At 41.0% G+C, this 18,342-nt stretch overlaps 2 protein-coding genes across 5 annotated transcripts; one reads left to right on the top strand and one right to left on the bottom strand.

Annotated features, from left to right (window-relative positions):
* Nucleotides 1-3,201: 3,201 nt before the first annotated feature.
* LOC105703419 (myrosinase 1) lies at nucleotides 3,202-7,559 on the bottom strand. Its single transcript, XM_012431804.2, has 7 exons — nucleotides 7,414-7,559; nucleotides 6,581-6,702; nucleotides 6,375-6,505; nucleotides 4,961-5,637; nucleotides 4,539-4,689; nucleotides 3,788-4,029; nucleotides 3,202-3,463 (listed from the first exon to the last, which is right to left on the bottom strand). Exons 1-7 carry the CDS (start codon nucleotides 7,455-7,457, stop codon nucleotides 3,349-3,351), a joined length of 1,482 nt encoding a protein of 493 aa, XP_012287227.1. The 5' UTR covers nucleotides 7,458-7,559; the 3' UTR covers nucleotides 3,202-3,348.
* Nucleotides 7,560-9,375: 1,816 nt separating this feature from the next.
* On the top strand, nucleotides 9,376-17,983 carry LOC105703418 (UDP-glucuronosyltransferase). 4 transcript variants are annotated; one of them, XM_023432375.1, is made up of 7 exons: nucleotides 13,215-13,675; nucleotides 13,764-13,862; nucleotides 13,925-14,735; nucleotides 15,163-15,536; nucleotides 16,155-16,377; nucleotides 16,797-17,016; nucleotides 17,576-17,983. In XM_023432375.1, the coding sequence occupies exons 3-7, from the start codon at nucleotides 14,270-14,272 to the stop codon at nucleotides 17,874-17,876; spliced, it is 1,584 nt and encodes a 527-aa protein (XP_023288143.1). In that variant the 5' UTR covers nucleotides 13,215-13,675; nucleotides 13,764-13,862; nucleotides 13,925-14,269; the 3' UTR covers nucleotides 17,877-17,983. The 4 variants fall into 4 exon arrangements, with proteins under 4 accessions (XP_012287226.1, XP_012287223.1, XP_023288143.1 ...); XM_023432374.1 differs by having other exon boundaries at nucleotides 13,764-14,028; nucleotides 14,117-14,735; XM_012431803.1 differs by lacking the exons at nucleotides 13,215-13,675; nucleotides 13,764-13,862 and adding an exon at nucleotides 9,376-9,408 and having other exon boundaries at nucleotides 14,117-14,735.
* Nucleotides 17,984-18,342: the final 359 nt, after the last annotated feature.

Genomic DNA, 18,342 nt, shown 5'->3' with positions numbered 1-18,342 from the left:
ATGAGTGAGAATCGTGGAGTGAATGTGTTGGAGAGAATGAGGTTGATTTTTTTAAATATAGCTAGGGAGGTAGGATAATTTTCGAGAGCGAATGTGTAGATTTAAGTAGGCAGGGCCAGGGCGGGATCTCTTCCCGGGGGTTTGGGGAGAGATCCCGGACCTGGGATACCATTACATCGTTCGCCCTTCTGGAAGGGCGGAGGATGTTCGTCCTGCGTCCGGAACTCTACTCCGAGAGAAAAAATAACTTTCCAGAAAGAAGAATTCTCGCGATACATTTTTTTTTACCGATTTTCCGAAAATTTTCGGACCAACTTTGGACGTAAAATTATTTTCACGAAATCCCTTCCGCCGGATGTTAACGAGTTGTCCTCTCTGATTCTTACAAAATCAAATTTACTCGAATCGTGAAGTTTCTTCAATATGGAACGTCTGGATCGCCGCGAGGAATTAGTTGCAGGATGGAAAGTAAATTATTCGCTCAGGGTACTCCCGGACGCCCGCGATTATGACAATTTTCTTTCAGGAATGAAATCAATTAGACCGCGCTTGGGAATCCGGGTAAATGTGCAATACGAACGGACTGCGCATCCTCGGATCGCAGGTCGTCGTTTTGCTAGCTTTTAGATCTGCTCGCGGAGTGATTCTTTTTTTTTTCTTTTTTAATCCGAAAAATCAGGGGATTGCCAAGCGTTCGAGACGTAGGGGGCTCTGCCCGAAGAGACTGCAAGAGTCGAAGAGGCTATATGCCGAAGCGGCCCCTTAAGAAGAGGGCAACTACGATGGCCTTCCATTCTTTCGAATGGACAGTCATCAATTTTTTTCGCCACCTTGTCCCTCATATTTTTTCTCTATGTCATTTTGTCGGGATTGACGGAAAGAGACTGTGAACTGTCGTTTTCACGAGATTTTCTCGAGTCTACCTTTAAGTCTGATAAATATTCTAGATTTTTTTTTTTCTCACGCCAAGCAATGTACAATTGAATATATCTCTCCTGGATCAATTGTACGAGATCGATGTCCTGCGAAATAGTCTTGGCTTTTGGTCACTTTAGCAAGTTATTAGCTCTTTCATTCCCGTCTCTTTCTGGCTTTCCCGATGGTTTCGCTTGTACCATTTTGTTCCCTTTCAGCTTTAGATGGGCCACTTCAAGGTATCTGAGGACTTCCTGGTGTTTCTTCAATCTTCTACTTTGCCTGTTCTTATGTGTCCCTTTTCAGGTATAGGTGGATCATTTGGAAGGAGCCAGTTCTTTTTTTAAGGTTATGTGAAAGTGGCATCGAAGAGGTATTGTTTATAAAACTTTTCTCCCAACTCGATTTACCGAATAGTTTAAAACTTTACAACGTGAATAGGGAGCCTATAAGGAAGGTCCTGAAACTCATGAAATTTCAATTCTTTTCAAATTTGTTTATAGGTATTTTAAAAATGGTTCAATGAAATAATCATTGTATATATATACTCTTATATGTAACTCTTTCATATCACCTTAAGTCATGACGAAGTCTCGCGTTTCGTATAATTTTATCATTTTATATATATAGAATGCCTCTTTCATATCCTCTTAATTAGTCCAATTTCTTGGTTCCATTACTTCGTCGTGCAATTGCGATTTGGCGCATAAAAAAAAAACAGGGACGATAGTGATTCATATCGAGTCAAGTGCAGCAGGTTCTCAATCGAGTCGGGGACACTTCTAGTGACCTGGTGTCACGAGATGACACTTTTGACACTCGTCCCCATATATGTATACATCTGCTATCGTCGTATCAATCGAATCGATCTCGACTCCTGACAGGCTGGAATTAAAACAATACTCTGCTCGATTCCCTTGGATTTTCCGCAGGACGTGTCGATAGATATCAATTTGTAGTTTTTGCTGGATTAGTTTTGACGTTTCAATAAAAGTTAATAAACATCTAGTTTATGAAATGTCAGTGATACATTCCTGCTATGTAGGGGAAAACGATTGGCGGTGATGTCGATAGGACATATTTCATATCATTGTTTAGGACATTGTTGGAAATCGTCAAAAATATCAATATCTTTTTGTATGAACTGGAATTAGTCCATTGGCTACTAAGATCGTCTAAAGGCGCTCGACGTTTGGTCCAATTTTGCCTGCACGGTCAAACGAATTTCGCCCATATGAAATGGCTCCGTGTTCAAAGTAGAGTCCGATAGAGTTCATTGATATGAATTGAAGGATCCAATCTGTGCGTCGATAGGGGATATTTCATATAATTGTTCATGACATTCTGGGGAATATTTTTAAATATTAACACCTTTTTATATGAGCACGTGGTTTTTATAATATGTCACATGTACACTGAGACAACANCAACCTAATCCCCATCAGACAAATGACAGTAGGCTCGTTGATGGTCGCGAACATCTTCACCTTGTCCCCGAATTCCCGAAACACTAATCTGGCGTACTGGGCGCGAAGTCTCGCGTTTCGTATAATTTTATCATTTTATATATATAGAATGCCTCTTTCATATCCTCTTAATTAGTCCAATTTCTTGGTTCCATTACTTCGTCGTGCAATTGCGATTTGGCGCATAAAAAAAAAACAGGGACGATAGTGATTCATATCGAGTCAAGTGCAGCAGGTTCTCAATCGAGTCGGGGACACTTCTAGTGACCTGGTGTCACGAGATGACACTTTTGACACTCGTCCCCATATATGTATACATCTGCTATCGTCGTATCAATCGAATCGATCTCGACTCCTGACAGGCTGGAATTAAAACAATACTCTGCTCGATTCCCTTGGATTTTCCGCAGGACGTGTCGATAGATATCAATTTGTAGTTTTTGCTGGATTAGTTTTGACGTTTCAATAAAAGTTAATAAACATCTAGTTTATGAAATGTCAGTGATACATTCCTGCTATGTAGGGGAAAACGATTGGCGGTGATGTCGATAGGACATATTTCATATCATTGTTTAGGACATTGTTGGAAATCGTCAAAAATATCAATATCTTTTTGTATGAACTGGAATTAGTCCATTGGCTACTAAGATCGTCTAAAGGCGCTCGACGTTTGGTCCAATTTTGCCTGCACGGTCAAACGAATTTCGCCCATATGAAATGGCTCCGTGTTCAAAGTAGAGTCCGATAGAGTTCATTGATATGAATTGAAGGATCCAATCTGTGCGTCGATAGGGGATATTTCATATAATTGTTCATGACATTCTGGGGAATATTTTTAAATATTAACACCTTTTTATATGAGCACGTGGTTTTTATAATATGTCACATGTACACTGAGACAACAAATGTGAAGTGTTCAGAACTTGAAGTGTCCAAGTAGAGTCCGGTAGAGTTCATTGATATGAATTCAAGAATCCAATCTCCGCGTCCTTAGAATATTTTCCCACCAAAGAGCTGACTTTTTCAAAGTCCTTCTGCGGTTCGGATCGGTAAAGTTTACACTAACTATACCAAAGCGTTCACTGAAAAAAAAGAGATATTGCACGTTACAATAATGCGAATGTAGTTTCTGAAGTATTAAATTATTTAGAAAATTTTCTTCCTAAGTTGGTGCATTGATTTATTTGGAAAATTAAATGAAAATGGAGGCTTTAAGGAAGCTTTCGATACTCATGAGGTGTCATTAAAAAAATATATATTTATTTATCCCAGATTAAAATCAAGATAGCATCAAGACGTAGTTTAGATATCTTCCGAAATAATAATGGTTACAAAAAAAAATATTTAGGAATTATTTAGTCATTAGGAAAGAGGTTATTAATTTTTTCATGATTTCATATACTAACCTATATCCTCGGTCCCACTCGAAACTATCGAGAAATGACCATATATAGTATCCCTTAACGTTTACACCATCTCGATTAACAGCCAACAGCATCTGCTTCAAGTACTCCCGATAATACTTTATTCTCTTATCATCATCTATCTCACCCAAGTCTGATAAGCCATTTTCGGTAATATAAATTACCGGATTGTTATACTCTTTCGCGACTTTCCGAAGTATGTCACCCATACTTTCTGGCACGATCTGAAAATTCCAAATTAAATGTTAAAGGGTTTCGAGATATGTTCATAAATGATTAAAACTATATATATCATCGAGACTTTCAACAAACATTTCAGATATTTTTAAATGAAATCCAAGGGACGTCTTAATAAATCTGTCGCTTGAGATATTTAGGAATGATTAGAGAAGATAATTAGAAATTATTCCATGCTAATGAGGTACTGTCAAGTGGCACTATCCCGAACTATTAGATTGTCGGAAAAGTTATGACACATTTTGTCTATATCATCTTGTAGGAAAATGCGTCATTACTTTTCCGGCTACCTAATGCGAGAGGTAATGGACATGGTCGGAAAAGTAATGGCGCATTTTATCCCTGTCATATGGTAGGAAAATGCGTCATTACTTTTCCCACCACCTAATGCGAGGGGTAATGTATATGGTCATCTCAGATTTCATTGTTAGGCGTTGTGGAACTTTCTGCCGGAAAATGAGTAACTGAGATCGTGTAATTGGTAATAATTGCTTACTGATAGCCAGTCAGAAGCTGATTGTTCCCAGGATGGGTCCGTCGAGATAATGACACCTTGGTCTCGGATAAAGGACGGATCAGAGCCCTCCGTGCCAAATTCTACGATATTGCCGGAATACTGATTAATTCCTAAAAAGTCGGCAGATCCTCTGGAAAAAGATTAGCATTTTATATAAAATACATACACGTGATGATATTTAATCCTGACGCAGATTTTATCGTGTATCCTCCCAGCTCCTATCACTATCCTATCAGCTGTTTTTCCCTATTAGTTAAAGTTAGAAATGACGCACTACCTAATGGTGTCGATCCATTCCTGAGAAAGCTTTGGAAGTCTCGAAGTGGGGCATCCACCCAGCTCCTATCACTACCCTATCAGCTCTTTTTCCCTATTAGTTAAAGTTAGAAATGACGCACTACCTAATGGTGTCGATCCATTCCTGAGAAAGCTTTGGAAGTCTCGAGGTAGGGTATCCACCCACGCTGCTCCTGATGCCAACAATAGTCTTCATGGTGGAGGGATAGTCTCCCTTTTTGGAGAATATCGGATGCAGGGTCCATCCGTTCTTAAACTGATGGGCTATCTCGGCAGCCAGGATGTCCTTCATAGTCTTTGGATAATGCGCCACCAGGTTCAGAGCCAAGCCGATCCTGCCATTTTGGGCTGGCCGAAACTCCTTATCGTATATCCGATAGGCTGCTGCATGGCCTTTCAATAAGTTGTGGACGCAATTGTAGTCCCCAATGCCTGGTAGGGTCTTCCCGGGTGCGTGTTTCCTCATGCCGTACCCCATCAGACAAATGACAGTAGGCTCGTTGATGGTCGCGAACATCTTCACCTTGTCCCCGAATTCCCGAAACACTAATCTGGCGTACTGGGCGAACCAGTCGACCATCTTCTCGTTCTGCCAGCCTCCGTACTCCTCCAGCACTTGGGGATGGTCCCAATGGTATATGGTCACCATGGGCTCGATGCCGTTCGCCAAAAGCTCGTCCACCACCTTCTTGTAGTGGTCGAGACCATCTTTGCTCACCTTATTTGCAAAACCTCCGGGCAATATCCGCGCCCAGCTCAAGGAGAAGCGGTACGTGTCGAACTGGAAGAAAAGGGGATATGAACTATCTGGTCGTCGAGGATGAAATTTGGTAATTGTTAATCAACTTTGCCTCTTTTTCTACAAATTTCATCCTTGACGTCCTAATATTTTAAGTAGAACTTTTTATGCGGCGCCCGAGCCTTCATTTGAGGAGAAAAATGCTGGAAAGGGTTAGTTGAAACGAAAAAGCGTAACACATTGAAATGTATCCCCTCGCCGTACGTGTGTCTATGTGGTATATGGTGTTTTGTTGTGTGGAACTGGAATAAATGTGGATATGAACTTTTTGAAGTAGAACTTTTTATGCGACGCCCGAGCATACATTTCAAGAGTAAAATGCTAGAAAAGATTAAATGAAACGAAAAAGCGTTACGCATCGCTGACAGGTCAACTGTTCATGAAACTTTTCTCCAAATTGGGTGTATCGAATCCTTTCAAACTTTGCAATGTGAATATGGAGGCTATACAGAAGGTCCTGACATACACGGAATTAAATTTTTTATACGATAATTTAAAATGTGTATAAACAAATTTGAAAGTTTATGAAATTTCATGGGTGTCGGGATCTTCTTTACAGCCTCCATATTCACGCTGTCAAAGTTTCAAGCGATTCGAATTCATTCAGTTTGGCGAAAAGTTTCATGAACGAGATCTCTGTGTAATTTATAAAGCATGTGTACTGATACATGAACATTTTTATATAGAAATGCATGTGAGTAAAAATTGCACGGTCTTACGCCTAATTTTTTCAATAAAGCCACATCCTCCTTGATCTTGTAGTACGAATCACAGGCTATGTCACCAGTACTGTTATCGTAAATGGTATTGCCTTTATGTGCATAATAATCCCACTGGCTTTCACCTTTGTCTGAAATAAATGACAAAAATATTCATAACCCAATATGAATTTTCCAGGATTTTTCTTTGGCCTAATTAAACGTACCGCTTACTTTCCAAGCTCCTTCGATTTGATAAGCCGATGAAGCTGCGCCTAATATGAAACCTTCCGGAAATTGCAAATAGTCAGTTTTATTCTCATTATTGCAAATACAGTATCTTGGTAAGCTGGAAACAAATACAAACTTTCATTTAAAAATAATCCCTTAAGCGGACTTTTGAGTAATTAAAGAGTACGCAATAATTGTTTAAAAGAACCCTAGTAGCATAAAATATTTTCTAAATATTTTTTAATTATCTTCGCTGAATATCTCAATCTTTAGATTGTTTAAGATGTCTTGTGGATTTCGTTCGAAGATATCGAAAATATTTCTTGAAAATCTCAATGACATATTCAGTTTTAATAATACATAAACATATACGGAAGTTAATTTTTAAATTTATAAACATATAATGAAAGTACATTTTATACTTTACAATTATTATCGGACACTTCATTCGGTGTAAAAAGTGCATGACAAATATTTGCAATATTTTCGTTCCGCCACTTCATTACTGTAGCAAAAAAAATCTGACTTTGATCATAAATATTTTTAAAAATGTTTACAATGAATTCGGCAGGTAATATTTAAAGAAGATCTATGTTAAAATTAAAGGAAATGTTTCGTATGTATGTAAGAAAAATATCAGGAAAACACGTGGATCTAATATTAAACAAATATCGTTAAAATAACATTATTAAGTGCATTGCAAATATTTCAAACGTTGGGTAAATATTTACAAAGTGTACGATATTAGTGAAATGTATACATAGATAGTAGGAGGGAAAATATTTTCTGCTACTAAGTGTCGAAAAATCCCGTGTGTGACGTCACGTACCAAATTACCAAAATGGCGACCAATGGCCCGCTGTAGGTTCGCATGTTTCGGAGCTTGAATGGAAACTGCAGGTTAGCTATATCGCCCAACAACTTACAGGTTGATGAATACAAGAACCTAAGTGTATTGATACGAATGATAAGATTATTCCCACGGTCGTTTAATGCGCGAACGAGAATGCGAATACGCGGAAACGCTTCTTCGCCTTCCGCCTCTATTTAAACAATTTAACTGCACATGGTCTAGATTCGGATTTTTCTTTTTGTTGCTGGTAGTGCCTTGCTAAGCCCCATAATTCCATTATCTGATAATTGATTTGTATGTATTTCATTTACAACGATATAATGCAATTCAAGATACCCATGTGAAGAAAGAAATTTGTTTAACTTACCAGGAATTCTGAAAGAAGTGTGTTTTGAGGCTGCATCCGTTTTCTGACCTAACCTAATGCAACCTAATCCAACCTAATGCAACCTAATGCAACCTAATGCAACCTAATGCAACCTAATGCAACCTAATGCAACCTAATGCAACCTAATTCAACCTAATCCAACCTAACCTAACCTAATATGGGCGTGGTTTGTACCGATCACTTAGTACGAGTAATAAAGGCGTAGTTTTATCAAAGTGTCAGGATAAACTACGGGCTGTGTGAACCTGGACTCCAGTTTGAGGCACAAACAAAATTAACAAGTCTATTGGGATGATTCTGTAATGTAGACGCTTGTGCGATTTTTTTTACAAGAGCCAGAGCTGTTAAGAAAAAATAGAGAAATTTTGAAAATGGCCATTTTAACGTTTTTCAGGTTCTGGGAGGCTCTGAATTTTTTTTAACTATCAAGGCCAAGTCCTATCGGTTTAAAAAAATTCTGAGTTCAAGTACTATCCTTAGGGTATGTCCATGAATTAATTTAAGATCCTGCTGGAACCTTGAGCCACAGAGAAAAAATGATGAAGATAGTCAAAAGGAAGATCTGAACGTTTTCAAGGACTTTAATTTTGTTCACTGCCAAGGACTACTCGTATCGGTCCGAAAAAATTCTCAGCATAAGTACTCCCCTCGATTTACTTGTACAAATTAATGCAAGCCACTGCGAGGACCCTAAGCCATGGAAAAAAAATTCGAAGATGGTCATTTTAACGCTTTCGAGGTTCTGGGGGGCTCTGAATTTCCCTAACGTCAGGGAATCCATTAGAGTCGAAAAATCCAAATTTCCACGAGTACGAGGTACCTATCCAAATTATATGAAATCCGTGTTTAAAATGTTATGTCCAGAAAGGGGGTGGAAATGGAGGCAGCGATGCAAAGTCGTTAAGCTCTATCATTAAAATGTCTTAGGGATAAAATCTCGAAGAAATCATAGTCCAGGCTTAACAATCTCGTATCCTTCGGCTCGATTATCCGAGTTCTTTCTCCCCTTGGGAACTTCTTCCTCGGGGTTATTTAATTCAGCAACTTCGCGACTCCGAGGGGAGCATCTTCGGGCTGAAACGTGCTAAATTGCAGCCGAGGAATACGAGTTTGGAATTAACTTCGGTCCACTCGAGAAACAAGCTTCGACCGTTTCGTTCGACGCGCCTCCGCGAGATGGCGCCGATGGCACCCGTGCGTGTTATCGAAGGCGTGGATGGCATTCTAGATTCCTTTTTCAGTTTTCTCTTAAGCCCCTTTTCGCAAACTTCACTCATAAATATGCGAGACACTTTCCATACATAACAACGACACCTATAAATATTAAAAGCTTCGAATAGAAGAAATGGCCGACTTCAGAAACGACACTACAAGGTAAACAATGATTATTCACCAACTACTTATCTACTTACATTTCGGTATCGAAGCCGTGCATGGAATTCTTGATTTCTTTCAGTTTTTTTCTTGAGGTGAAGCGAAACACGTCGAGGAACTTCATCGACGTCGATGAAGAAAAGATCTTTCTAAATGCCTACGTTGGCGACGTTCGTTTTTATATCGACAGCTGGGTCGAATTATATTGGGTATTGTACCAAATGGCATACTCCACCTGTCGTTTTTGTACATTAATTCAAACCAAATTCGCCATCTTTTAGACATCCTTAGGCCATTGTGATGTCTGGGATGTAATTGACGACCTGGCCACCGACTATGCAGAAATCATTTACCCCCTTAAAACCAAATTCGCCGTCTTTTAGACATCCTTTAGTCTAGTGACGACCTGGCCACCGACTATACAGAAATCATTTACCCACATCAATCCAAATTCGCCATCTTTTAGACATCCTTAGGCCATTGTGATGACTGGGATGTAATTGACGACCTGGCCACCGACTATGCAGAAATCACTTACCCCCCATCAGCTCCTAACATAAAAATACATTGTTTCTGTTGGAGGCCCCACCTACCCATGATAAGGGTGGGCGCACCTTGGGAATGTGTCCTATGATAATGAATAATTAATCGAATTCCATCGATCGAACCCGCAACATCGATTTTTCTCCCTGGGGGGGGAGGGGTTTGGAATTGGTCCATCTCCTGCCATTACGAGCGTCGCAAACACGACGAGGGGGGTAACTCTTTGCCCTCGTTCGGTCGGGCAAGGTAATCGCGTTACCGTGCAAGCTAATCATGTTACCGGCATTCCGGCTCTGTATTCGTAACGATCGTAATGAAGTTCCCTTGCGGTTGCCGTAATGGGGACGGCGTCCTGTCCTACAAGGTTGGAGTTCCACCTAGGGCTCTTCGAGGCACTTGCCCATCCTCGAGGTTGGGCAAGAAGAAGTTCGATGATCGAAAAGACACTTTTCGACTGGGTCCAATTCTTGAAGGCTCTGATATTTTCATCGATGTCCAATTCTTGAAGGCTTTGATATGAGGAACGAGAGGGTCCGGACTATTGTTCGACAAGTTAGAACACTCTGGGAGTGGAGGAGGCGATGCGGACAGCTCGGTTACTTATAAGACCCTTTATTATTCCTTACGTTTAATGACAACAGCCTAGACCTCGATGACGAAGAGGGAAAAGGGATGTGATCATCGAGAAACCACCCTTTTGCCCATTAAATCACATTTTATGACTTAAGGTAGCAAACGTATGAGAACACTGATGGGGACATAAGGATAACGTATGTAGTTACAAAAGTCGACCGTAAATTTCTAAATGGTCATTCACAACTATGTACAAGGTTTGGAACAACTGGTTCCTTATAGTTAGATGGACTAGATGGTTATGTAACCCTTACCATGTTCTTTTTAGTGTGTTACGCTGATTCCGGCAACCTTCTTCTAAGGTTGCCTTGCAATAGGGATTACCACAATTTGGGGTTTCCTGAACATTTTTTTTCCCATGTAATGTCATGAATGATATTCGGGAATATCATGGATATCATGAACAATCAAAGAGATCAATGAGTGTCCATCATGGACATACTGGATAGGTTTGAATCCAAGCAATTGTTCAGCGACAGGAATACGTTGGAGGCATATTCCCAAATCATGGATATCATGAAGAATCAAAGAGATCAATGAGGGTTCATCATGGACATACTGGATAGGTTTGAATCCAAGCAATTGTTCAGTGGCAGGAACACGTCGGTAGGCATATTGCTATATCATGAATACCATGAACAATCAAAGAGACCAATGAGTGTCCATCATAGACATACTGGATAGGTTTGAATCCAAGCAATTGTTCAGCGGCAGGAACACGTCGGTAGGCATATTCCCAAATCATGGATATCATGAACAATCAAAGAGATCAATGAGGGTCCATCATGGACATACTGGATAGGTTTGAATCCAAGCAATTGTTCAGCGGCAGGAACACGTCGGGAGGCATATTCCCAAATCATGGATATCATGAACAATCAAAGAGATCAATGAGGGTTCATCATAGACATACTGGATAGGTTTGAATCCAAGCAATTGTTCAGCGGCAGGAACACGTTGGAGGCATATTCCCAAATCATGGATATCATGAACAATCAAAGAGATCAATGAGGGTCCATCATGGACATACTGGATAGGTTTGAATCCAAGCAATTGTTCAGCGGCAGGAACACGTCGGTAGGCATATTCCCATATCATGGATATCATGAAGAATCAAGGAGATCAGTCCGTCATGGACACATTGGACAGGTTGCACAGGTTTGAATCCAAGCAATTGTTCAACGACAGGAACACGTTGCAGACATATCCCTATTGAAAGCTCCTGATGAATCAGAGATTCTAATAACTTCTACGATCCATTCTTCCCCGGCATCTCGGTACTGAAATTAGATCTGCGAATACATAATCTCATCTTCATTCCCTGATCCTGGGGATAAGGCAAATGTCTCCCCGGGAAGAAGCTTCTCCAGAGGGAGGCGAGGAACCTGTCTACCGATGCGATGGATCACCCAAGGAATCGATCTCGGAAGTCCGACAGGATAATTCCGAAGGCGAGCCGCCGTCCCGGTTGATTAAAGGAACGTAGGCTCTGGAGAATTGGGAATAAAAATGGTGTGCACCCGTAATGAGTTACGTTCGACTCGATTCCCGCACTGGGAGGACCGGGACCAGCTTCGCCCCCGTTACTACCCTCGGCTTTTTCTCTTTGACCCAGGGAAAAGGGATATTTCCCGGGAGTAATACTCCTCGATTACTCCGCATCGAAAGCTGGAACTTCATTTGCCGGTAAAGAGTCTTGAAGGCACGACCCTCGATTTCAGCCAACTTCCTTCGAAGCCCGTCGATCGCGAGATGAGGTCCTTTGGGTGCAAAGGGGTTTCCTTCCTTGGACGATCGAAACGCGTAATGTAAAGGACCTTCTGCGTGTGGGGCCAACTTTTCGCACAGAGTTTCTTCCATTTCCAGTCCCATTCCGGACTATTTCCTTTTATAACATCCATGTCGCTGAATTGTTCTTCCATTCTTGTGATGGGTTTGTCATGGACTTGGTACCACAGATACGGAAACATAAATCAATGCAATCATTGATGAAAAGATGGGGAAGCGTTTCGAGACAAGTTCATAGGCCTCTACTAGACGCTAGGTCTTTTTACTGTCGTTTAATTGTTCTCTCATTCTTGTGATAGTTATGTCATGGACTTGGTACCACAGTCACGGAAATATAAATCAATGCAATCATTGATGAAAAGATGCGGAAGCGTTTCGAGACAAGTTCATTTGGCCTCTACTAAACGCTAGGTCCCTTTACTCTAAACGTCGATTTATCAGGAACGTAACGTCGAATTAAATCGTTCAGTTCAACTATCGCATGGGAAATTGACAATACTAATTTTTATAATTCAATTCCAATTTAATTTAATTTATTCATTTTGCTAGGAAATGCATTTCGCTCCATATTGTCCTATAAAATGTAGTGAAAAGGAGTTAATTTGACTAGGTTTATCTCTCGGGGCATCGACGCGTTCTCTTCTCTTTTGTTTCCTTGCCATTTTCGTCCTTTTCACGTTTTTTATCTTCGCGAGCCATGGCCTCGCCATGGTTGGGTAGGCGCCTCCACTTTCACTTTCTGGGCGAAAATGGTTTCACTTCCAGCCGGTTTGCATATCGCCGGCAAATTGACCGTAACCTGCCTCTAATCACGTGAAATCAATTTTCATGGCTGACAGGGGGAAGGGGGAAGGGCCGCGACAATCGAGAGAGCCGCGAAATTGGCCAACACCTCACTTGCGCATGCGCCGCCAAGTCGGTGTCACCGATCCAGAAATCGCTGATCGATCGAGCGATCGATCTGCTGAGACATGAAGAGTAAAGAGACCAAGAGAACTATTCAGGAATTTTCTTAAAATCGGGTAAAGATTATGATAAGTGGTTATTCGTTTCTTTCAATGCCGGAAGTCGGGTGGAAAGTAATTACTACTTCCACTTAGCAGAAGGTGACTACAAAGCGCTTCTAAGTACTCTAACCTAAATTAGAATAGATAAGCAGCATGAGAATTTAAATTTCCGCGATATCTGGTAGGGGACAGAAAGATAAGCAATCTTGCCGGTATTATTTTTACATACTGATCGAGGATGAATATCCGAAATGAAATCTCTCGTCATAGCGTCACATGATAGGGCATGCAATCTGGTAGAATTTCATAATCGGTACGTCAGAATGAACTAGCCTGTCCTTTAATTCCATCTCTTAGAACAGTATATGTATCTGACCGCACAATGAAACGTGGTAATTAAGGGAATCCTATTTTAGCATGGTCTCCTTATTGCTAATCTTAATTAAATTCGATGCATTACCGATATGCCAGAATGACTTATTCCCAACTCGTCAATTGTCATAAGGTACCCCATTACGATAAACGGCGGCTTTGAATTGCAACCAAGAATTTGTCCATTGTTCAAAGTCAGTTCAGTCAATCTTCTGCTCTAGGAACAAGCGGGGCAGGGAAACGTCTGCGATCACACAATTAACACACGAGTTACACAATAGCCAGAATGTCTGGATCCCCAACGCGTCAATTGTCATAAGGTACCCTATTGCGATAAACGACGGCTTTGAATTGCAACCAACAATTTGTCCATTGTTCAAAGCTCTAGGAACAAGCGGGACAGGAAAACCTCTGCGACCACACAATTAACACACTGTTAGACAATAGCCAGAATGTCTGGATCCCCAACACGTCAATTGTCATAAGGTACCCTATTGCGACAAACGGCGGCTTTGAATTGCCACCAAGAATTTGTCCATTGTTCAAAGTCAGTTCAGTCAATCTTCTGCTCTAGGAACAAGCAGGGCAGAAAAACCTCTTCGATCACACAATTAACACACGAGTTAGAAGATCACATATTGGGGGGAACAATAAAAAAGTGGTCATTGATGCATCGCGACACACAGCGCGCAATAGCTTCACTCGACCTGGCTGCATAGACGCGAAGATGAAAAGGGTCCTTATAGTCTTTGTGTGGTTTGCCATTCGAAAAAACTGGGAAACTGATGGTGCGAGGATTCTCGGGATATTCCCGACAGCAGCTTACAGTCATCAGAGGGTCTTCCATGCACTGATGTTGGCTCTGAACAAACGTGGGCACGAAATCGTGATGCTCACCACACACCCTGTCGGGGATCCCACCCTGAGGAACTTCACAGAGATCGACTTGGGGTTCGCTCGTGAACATTTACCGGACGTTAATTACATCGAGTGGCGACGGACATCTTCTTGGGTGGACATAGTTCCGAAAGTTTTCGATGGCATGGGAAGTGCAGTTGTGAGCATCTTCGAGGACCCGAACGTCAGGAAGCTGTATGAGTCTGAAGTCCAGAGATTTGATGTGGTCTTTGTTGAAGTCTTTTGTTGGCACGCGATGTATAGTTTCGCTTGGAGGTTCAATGCTCCTCTAATAGGTAAGATGGAGTTGTGTAAGAAATCCCGCGGGTATATTAGGTTGATGCATAAGTAATGTGGCTTTCAACTATCACGGATATCACATTATTCCCGGTTTTACGAAGCGTGTAGACAATTTTATAAAGACAGTGGGCCCCACTTTTCATTTGTCTTCTGATCAATGTAGGTGTCACGTCGCTAGGTGTTTCCAGCTTGAATTGGTGAACCAGGGATATTGCTTGATGCTGATACCATCAGGGAACGCAAATAAAGCACTTCCACTCGAAATTGTCCCACTAACTTCGTTTTAGAGTCATAGTGTGGCACACTTGCTGTGCCATTTCAATTAACTATCACGGATATCACATTATTCCCGGTTTTACGAAGCGTGTAGACAATTTTATAAAGACAGTGGGCCACTTTTCATTTGTCTTCTGATCAATCTAGGTGTCACATCGCTGGGTGAGTCCAGCTTGAATCGATACTCCATTGGTGAACCAGTAATGACATCTCATCCTTCCATGTGGGAGCTTCAGAGGCGATCCGGCATCAACTTACCATTTTGGAAAAGAGTGGTTAATTTCGTTGAAGTTTGGCGGCTCATCTACGATATCCGGGCTAATTACATGGGCGAGTTGGACAGATTGGCGAGGAAGTACCTCGGTCACGATATGCCCTACATCGGGGACATCGAGAAGAACATGAGTCTGTTGATGGTGAACCAACAGTTGCCAATCTCGGAAGCTGCGCTTATCGCCCCGAAAGTCGTCTACATAGGTGGCATCCAGGTGGAGTTAAAGAAGCCGCCACCTTTGCCAGAAGTACATCCTTTCGTTTGAACTGTTAAGAGGATATGAAAGGCGCTATGAAATTGAATGTTGCTGGTGAACCATCAGTTGCCAATCTCGGAAGGTGCACCTATCGTCCCGAAAGTCGTCTTCATAGGTGGCATCCAGGTGGAGTTAAAGAAGCCGCCACCTTTGCCAGAAGTACATCCTTTCGTTTGAACTATTAAGAGGATATGAAAGGCGCTATGAAATTTAATCCACGTCGATGAAGTCACATTCATCTACACCCTTTTTGGTGGGAATGTCGTGGTGGATACTCAAAGGGGAACAGAAGTTGGCGCGTCTCATTTATATTGAAGTTGATGTCTTTTACAGTCTACATTGGGAATTATGGACGCTGCAATTGTTTATCAACAATGCGTGAGATTAATCTAGCCATACATTTAGACATTGCTTGTACTTAACTTTGTTTCATAACTAAGTATTTCTGGTTCATCATTGTGTCCTGCAGATTAGAGTTCCAAATGAGGGTTCATAAGCAACATCTTCATGACTCGTTTCATGATCTTCTATTAGGCAGATTTCATGCAAGTTTTGCGTCAATTGTCTGTCTGGGATTGCAAATAACATTCGGTTGCGTTTCTCATGTAGGATCTTCAGAAGTTCTTAGACGATGCTAATGAAGGATTTATCTACGCGAGTCTTGGGTCAACTGTGACGAACAATATGTTGCCAATGGAAACAAAGGAATTGTTCTACGAGGTGTTCTCCGGTCTGCCGTGGCGAGTGCTTTGGAAGGCCTCGGAAAATAGTTTCCTGGAGAAGAAGGGAAATGTCCGCATTGTAGAGTGGGTGTCACAGAAAAAGGTTCTAGGTAATCAGCCGTAATGATGTGATCACAATTGCCACGTTTCATTATCTCTAATCCGTCCTTTGTGTAGTTTCTTTGAAAATGTTGAAAATCAGATGAAATCCACGAGACATCTTAAAAAAAACTCTCTTCTGTGATATTTAGCAACGAATAGGGAAAAATACTTGGCAATGATTTTATCCTACTGGAATTACTATTTGGAAGCTTTCCTGTTTAGGGAATCGTTTGATTGTTCCAAACGCATGTTTCGAACAATCAAATGTTTATAGGGTGACTATAGGGTACTATGTGGAAGCTTTCCGGTTTAGGGAAATATTTGGTTGTTCCAAATGCACGTTTGGAACAAGCAAATGTTTATTGGGGGACTCGCTTGCAGCATTTTTTCGGAAAGGATCGTTTTACGGATCGTTTCTTTATTTCAGCCCATCCCAATATTAAACTTTTCATCTACCAGGGTGGTTTGCAAAGCACTGAAGAAGCGATTAACAATTCAGTGCCTCTTTTGGGAATGCCTATTTTAGCTGACCAAGATTGGCAGGTTTCGAAATTGGTGTCTCTCGGGGTGGCGAGATGTCTGGAAATTATTGACTTGAAGAGATCCGAGTTTGAAGAGGCAATCAGGGACCTTATCATCAATCCCAGGTTCTGTCCTTCTCTACTCACCATCTTCGTGTTCATCCTAATTCGTTCATAGCTCAAAAAACCCAGGAAAAAAGTGCAATGATGCACGATGTTGATGAAATGTGTCTTCCGAGTTTCTTAATTCACATTTTCTAATTTTATCATCATCTTCGTGTTCATCCTAATTCGTTCATATCTCGAAAAACCCAGGAAAAAAGTGCAATGATGCACGGTGTTGATGAAATGCGTCTTCCGAGTGTTTTAATTCACATTTTATAATTTTCATTTGAAATTTTTCCACATCCACTTCTCTGCTCATCATCTTCGTGTTCATTCTAATTCGTTCATAGCTCAAAAAACCCAGGAAAAAAGTGCAATGATGCACGATGTTGATGAAATGCGTCTTCCGAGTTTCTTAATTCACATTTTCTAATTTCCGCACTGAGGAAGAACGCGATGCTCGGGAGATTTCATTTTTTCGCCTTAATTCTCATTTAAACACAATTTAATTAAAACAGATCCCACTAACCCACCTAAGTTTTACGACTTGTGATATTTGCATTAAACAAATTCCTTGTAGGTATAAAAAGCGGATGGTTGAACTCCACTCTTTGATTGCGGATAAACCATCTGAGTCTTGGGAGACTGCTGTGTGGTGGACGGAATACGTGATACGCCATAAAGGAGACATGTCTCATCTACATTCTACAACTGCAGATGAGCCATGGCATCAGAGATTCGATCGAGATATCATAGCTTTCTTCGCCTCCATAGCAACTTTGGCAGCGATTTTAATATCCTTTATAGTTATTAACATTTCAAGACGCATCTTCCTCGCCGCCACTTCTGCGAGGTCCTCCAAGAAAAGTAAAACAAATTGATAGGGTCTTATTTATTCCAGAAGTGTCCTAGAAGTTCCGATGCGTTGAAAATTATATAAATACTGTAAACAATTATTTGAATTATATTTGCACGTCTTTGTAGATAAGAATAGTCGTGATTGTATGGATTGTATGAACGCCATCAGTAGGTAATCTCTTTAATAAGTAGCTTAATTTGACAGCGCAGGAAATGATAGGCAAAATGTGTCATGATGTTATCACAAATCAAGGTACGACAAAGTACTTTGTTCATAGAGACCAACATGACTGGAATTTCATGAACGTGGGATTACAAAGATGGTCGAAATCTTCCCAGGAAGGTTATCTTCAGTGGCAGCGAAACAATCGACAGAAGTGTGTCGTTATCGTGGTGGAAGGTTTGCACATCGAGTGCATCTCGATTCTTCCTTTCAGGATGTCGAAGGAGTTCCTGAAGGGAGGCTTCGGTCGGCGTAAAAAGCGGTAA

The sequence above is a fragment of the Orussus abietinus genome, unplaced genomic scaffold, assembly GCF_000612105.2.
Source record: "Orussus abietinus isolate OABI.00-Male unplaced genomic scaffold, Oabi_2.0 scaffold292, whole genome shotgun sequence".
NCBI lineage: Eukaryota > Metazoa > Arthropoda > Insecta > Hymenoptera > Orussidae > Orussus > Orussus abietinus.
The sequence above is the reverse complement of the archived record's forward strand: the minus strand, read 5'-3'. Positions and strand labels throughout refer to the sequence as shown.

Excerpts from the sequence above, each read along its gene's own strand:
- LOC105703419 (XM_012431804.2), bottom strand. The coding sequence starts at position 7,457 with ATGCGAACCTACAGCGGGCCATTGGTCGCCATTTTGGTAATTTG. Across the intron at positions 4,030-4,538 it reads CAGCTTCTGACTGGCTATCA|ATCGTGCCAGAAAGTATGGG; the intron begins GTAAGCAATTAT and ends TGGAATTTTCAG. Across the intron at positions 3,464-3,787 it reads GAGTGGGACCGAGGATATAG|TGAACGCTTTGGTATAGTTA; the intron begins GTTAGTATATGA and ends CTTTTTTTTCAG.
- LOC105703418 (XM_012431803.1), top strand. The coding sequence starts at position 14,270 with ATGAAAAGGGTCCTTATAGTCTTTGTGTGGTTTGCCATTCGAAAAAAC. Across the intron at positions 15,537-16,154 it reads AGCCGCCACCTTTGCCAGAA|GATCTTCAGAAGTTCTTAGA; the intron begins GTACATCCTTTC and ends TTTCTCATGTAG. Across the intron at positions 16,378-16,796 it reads GTCACAGAAAAAGGTTCTAG|CCCATCCCAATATTAAACTT; the intron begins GTAATCAGCCGT and ends TCTTTATTTCAG.